The following is a 3,391-nucleotide window of genomic DNA, read 5'->3' as shown; positions in this document are numbered from 1 at the left end:
AAAGTTTCATCTATATATAGAAACATAACTTTAACTACTTTGAGCTTCCTCCTCCAGCATGAGGGGAGCTCGATGACTGCCACTAATTACCCCTATCCACTATTGAACTAACTCATTAAATACAATAAGTGCTAAACTGGAATTTTAAAGAGTCCTAATTTAACTATAACTCTAATTCTATCCTCCTCGTACAATGATTCTTTCTTGTTCTTTGACACCTGTCTCCTTTTAGTTTGGCCGAGATGGCTGAGATGAGGATTCAATGTCCCATACTAGCTTTGGATGTTGAATGCTTTGATGGTTCAGTGATGTTAGGAGAAAACCCCTGTTTTTCCGGTTCCAGTCTTCCACCACTTATTCGAAAATGCAGCAGCATGTCTCCAGCTCTTTAATATCCCAAAAATGTAGAGCACCACCATGTTTCCAGATGTGTTGGAGGCTTCGTTGATGGACAGGTGTGCAAGCCAAGTCTCCTCGTATGCAACTCCTTCCAAACCCTAATGACCGGTAATAAAGTGCCTTTATAATCAAAACTTTAACTTGAGCCAAAACATTACACTTTTACAAAGGTATACCTGTCATCATTTGAATGGCTATGCTATCTTCATTTGGTCTCCTAAATGTCCCTCAGATGTTTCCTTTGAAAATTTCTGATCATCCTATCAAACTGTTTGTCTGCATTAAAAAACAACACCTACAGCAGTTTCGCAGCGCGCTACGAAACTGCTGTTTAATTTAAAAAACACAGTCTTCCTTTCATAGCTAAATGATTTCCAGTGTGTAGCTTCAGCATCAGCAAGGTCCGAACACTGACCATCCTTCTCATGTAACTGTCCTGTTGTTTCAATACCTGCTTCCTTATGTGCTGAATTCAAATCTGAATCAAACTCATGTTTGGCTCTGCCATCCGAATCTGTTTACAGCAACATAGTCCATTGACGTTCTATACATAGCTAAGATCTAAAATAAAGCATTTTTCATTGACATTTCAGACCACATCGAGCAAAAGAGATTCATCTTCAAAATAATAAAATAACCTAAACAGCCTGTGATCAGAATATCTTTCGGAAGGACAAAGATCCACCCGAATGCTTTTCATACAGCTTCAGCATATGTAATGTGTTTATTCTGGAGAGCGTGCCAAAAGATACCGGCACATTTGAAACCTTGAGATGGAAATTCTACATCTGACGACCCTCTCATTAAAAAATCACTGTGCCCTCTCCCACAGGAATGCTTGGCAGACATATTGAGCAGAACATCATCCTCTTCCATCCTCATATTGAACATAGGAGCTTCCCAACCAATAGTTTTATCAAGCACTAACATAGAGTTCCTTGAAGCTCAAACATCTACCAATATTCTATTCTCATATGATGAAGACCACAATCTTTCTTGGCTGATGTATATATGGGAAGAATGAGGATGAAGCATCTGACCATCTTCTTCATCGGATGCATCACCAAGTCATGCAGTTGCCTCAAAAAGAGATTGCTCGTGCTCTTTTAGTGCCGCCTTAGCTTTCTCTACATTGGTAGGATCAAGATGATCACCTCTAAAGACCCTTTCCACCTCCTTGATAAGCTTGTCAGTCTCCCGTAACTCAATACTAATAGGTTCCTTGTTGCGTGTACCATTTTGAGAAGATCCATAGCCCTTTGAACTCTGGCCCTTTGGAAGTTCTCTCCCTCTATTAGATGGTAAAACTGGACCAATAGGATCAGCTAACCTTTTTTCACCTCGCCTGGCTTCTCCTTGACCAATCTCTAAAGTCCTGTAATCCTCACATCGAATATCTCCTGAAGATATCACTTTGGATTTCTTTTCCCATGTCCACTGGGCACTTTTTTTCCTGCTGTTTCCAACAGTGTATGTACAGTGCATGGTAGAACATGTGGAGGTAAAGAGGTTGTCACCGGTGTAGTTTTTTGCCTTTTACAAGTTGCTAAAACTGTAGGAACACGTTTCTGGAAAGAACATGCAGCATTTTTTGTAAAATTATGTAGAGTAAACTTGCCTTTTCGGTATTCCCTTATATGTCTCAGTACTTCATCTGCATTAACTTTCCCAAGAAGTTCCCTATGATTCATATCTGAAACTCTAAGTTCTTTCCTCAAATCAGAAATCAGTCCCTCTTTATCCCAAGAAAACGTATCAGATTGTCCAATGAAAGCCCGCAGAACAGCACTGTATGCTTCTTGTTCCAACTGGTGAATCTGAGACTCCATGTCAAACTCAGCTCTCTCATACAAAAGTGATCCAACAGAAACTCTCCCATTTTGAACCACTCGACCCCCTCCTCTTGCTTCTCGATTCACATGAGGTGGGGGAATATCATCATCTATTCCACTGCTATTGGAAGGGCCATGGTCCATCTCTAGCGGGCTTAGTTAATTAACAAACTTCGCTTACTTTATTCACTCGGAGGCATTCGAAATGTGAAATCAACGATAATACAACAGATGAGAAGCTTCGTTTCATTGCCCCCTGTATTCTGGAATATGCACTTTACAACTATCATACAATTTGTTGTTAGGGTCCCTGTCTTATCATTACAACTACATGTTGCTGATCCCATTGTCTCACATGCTGAAAAATGCCGCACAAGTGCTTTATCATTCATCATCTTCTTCATAGCAAAAGCAAGGCTTAATGTCACCGCCAATGGCAAACCCTCTTCTCCTTATCTAAATCTCTGAACTGCAATGATTGCCGGTAATCACTGACTGTAGTCACAAACACAACTATAAAAACGCTGATAAGAATACTCCAATGAAGATCAAGTTGTTGAATGTGCCACGCAATACATTTATCCTTTCTATATCTCTAGAGCTTATTTCGTTGAACACATGGCAGAAGACAAATGTATTAAAGATCAGTGTGTTTAAAATTTATTCTGCATCAGAACCATGTAACTCAAGAAGCCGAATTCCTTCCATCCCCAGAAACTGAAGAAGGCGGTCAACAATTGCTATAGGAGAGGGCCAACAACGCAGAAATGGGGAATGTCTTTGTCACTGTTTCATTTTGAGGATCTAATAACCGCACAAGACAAGATACATGGTCATCAATTTAATGAATTCTTTTCTGTTTGTATCGACAACAAATAGACTAGAGAGTGCCCTTACAGCAAGTGGTTGAGAGAAGCTAGGCTTGCCATCCAACATCTGTGCAAGCAGACCAACGTACCCTGCCTCCCCTAATGCTCTCTTTATTTCATCTGTCTGTGATAGATTACAGATGGCCGAGGCTGCCAACTCTTGAATTGCAGAAGATCCATTTTTGAGGAGAACTATGAGCTGCTTAACAAATCCAGAGGACCTCAAAAGGTTTCTAGAGAATATGGATTGCGAGAGGCTGTGGATTCGAACAAATCCCCAATTTCGCAGCG

At 40.5% G+C, this 3,391-nt stretch overlaps 1 protein-coding gene across 1 annotated transcript; it reads right to left on the bottom strand.

The window, feature by feature from the left end:
• Window positions 1–1,467: 1,467 nt before the first annotated feature.
• On the bottom strand, window positions 1,468–2,375 carry LOC149263761 (protein EMSY-LIKE 4-like). Its single transcript, XM_089390334.1, has 2 exons — window positions 2,014–2,375; window positions 1,468–1,852 (listed from the first exon to the last, which is right to left on the bottom strand). Exons 1-2 carry the CDS (start codon window positions 2,373–2,375, stop codon window positions 1,468–1,470), a joined length of 747 nt encoding a protein of 248 aa, XP_089246460.1.
• Window positions 2,376–3,391: the final 1,016 nt, after the last annotated feature.

The sequence above is a fragment of the Pinus tabuliformis genome, chromosome 6 (genome assembly GCF_031772625.1).
Source record: "Pinus tabuliformis cultivar Carrire ecotype Pingquan chromosome 6, CPIR1, whole genome shotgun sequence".
Taxonomy (NCBI): Eukaryota; Viridiplantae; Streptophyta; class Pinopsida; order Pinales; family Pinaceae; genus Pinus; species Pinus tabuliformis.
The sequence above is the reverse complement of the archived record's forward strand: the minus strand, read 5'-3'. Positions and strand labels throughout refer to the sequence as shown.

Coding starts and splice junctions, on each gene's coding strand:
- LOC149263761 (XM_089390334.1), bottom strand. CDS start 2,375: ATGGACCATGGCCCTTCCAATAGCAGTGGAATAGATGATGATATTCCC. Junction 1,853..2,013: donor AGGGAATACCGAAAAGGCAA/GTTTACTCTACA, acceptor TGGAAACAGCAG/GAAAAAAAGTGCCCAGTGGA.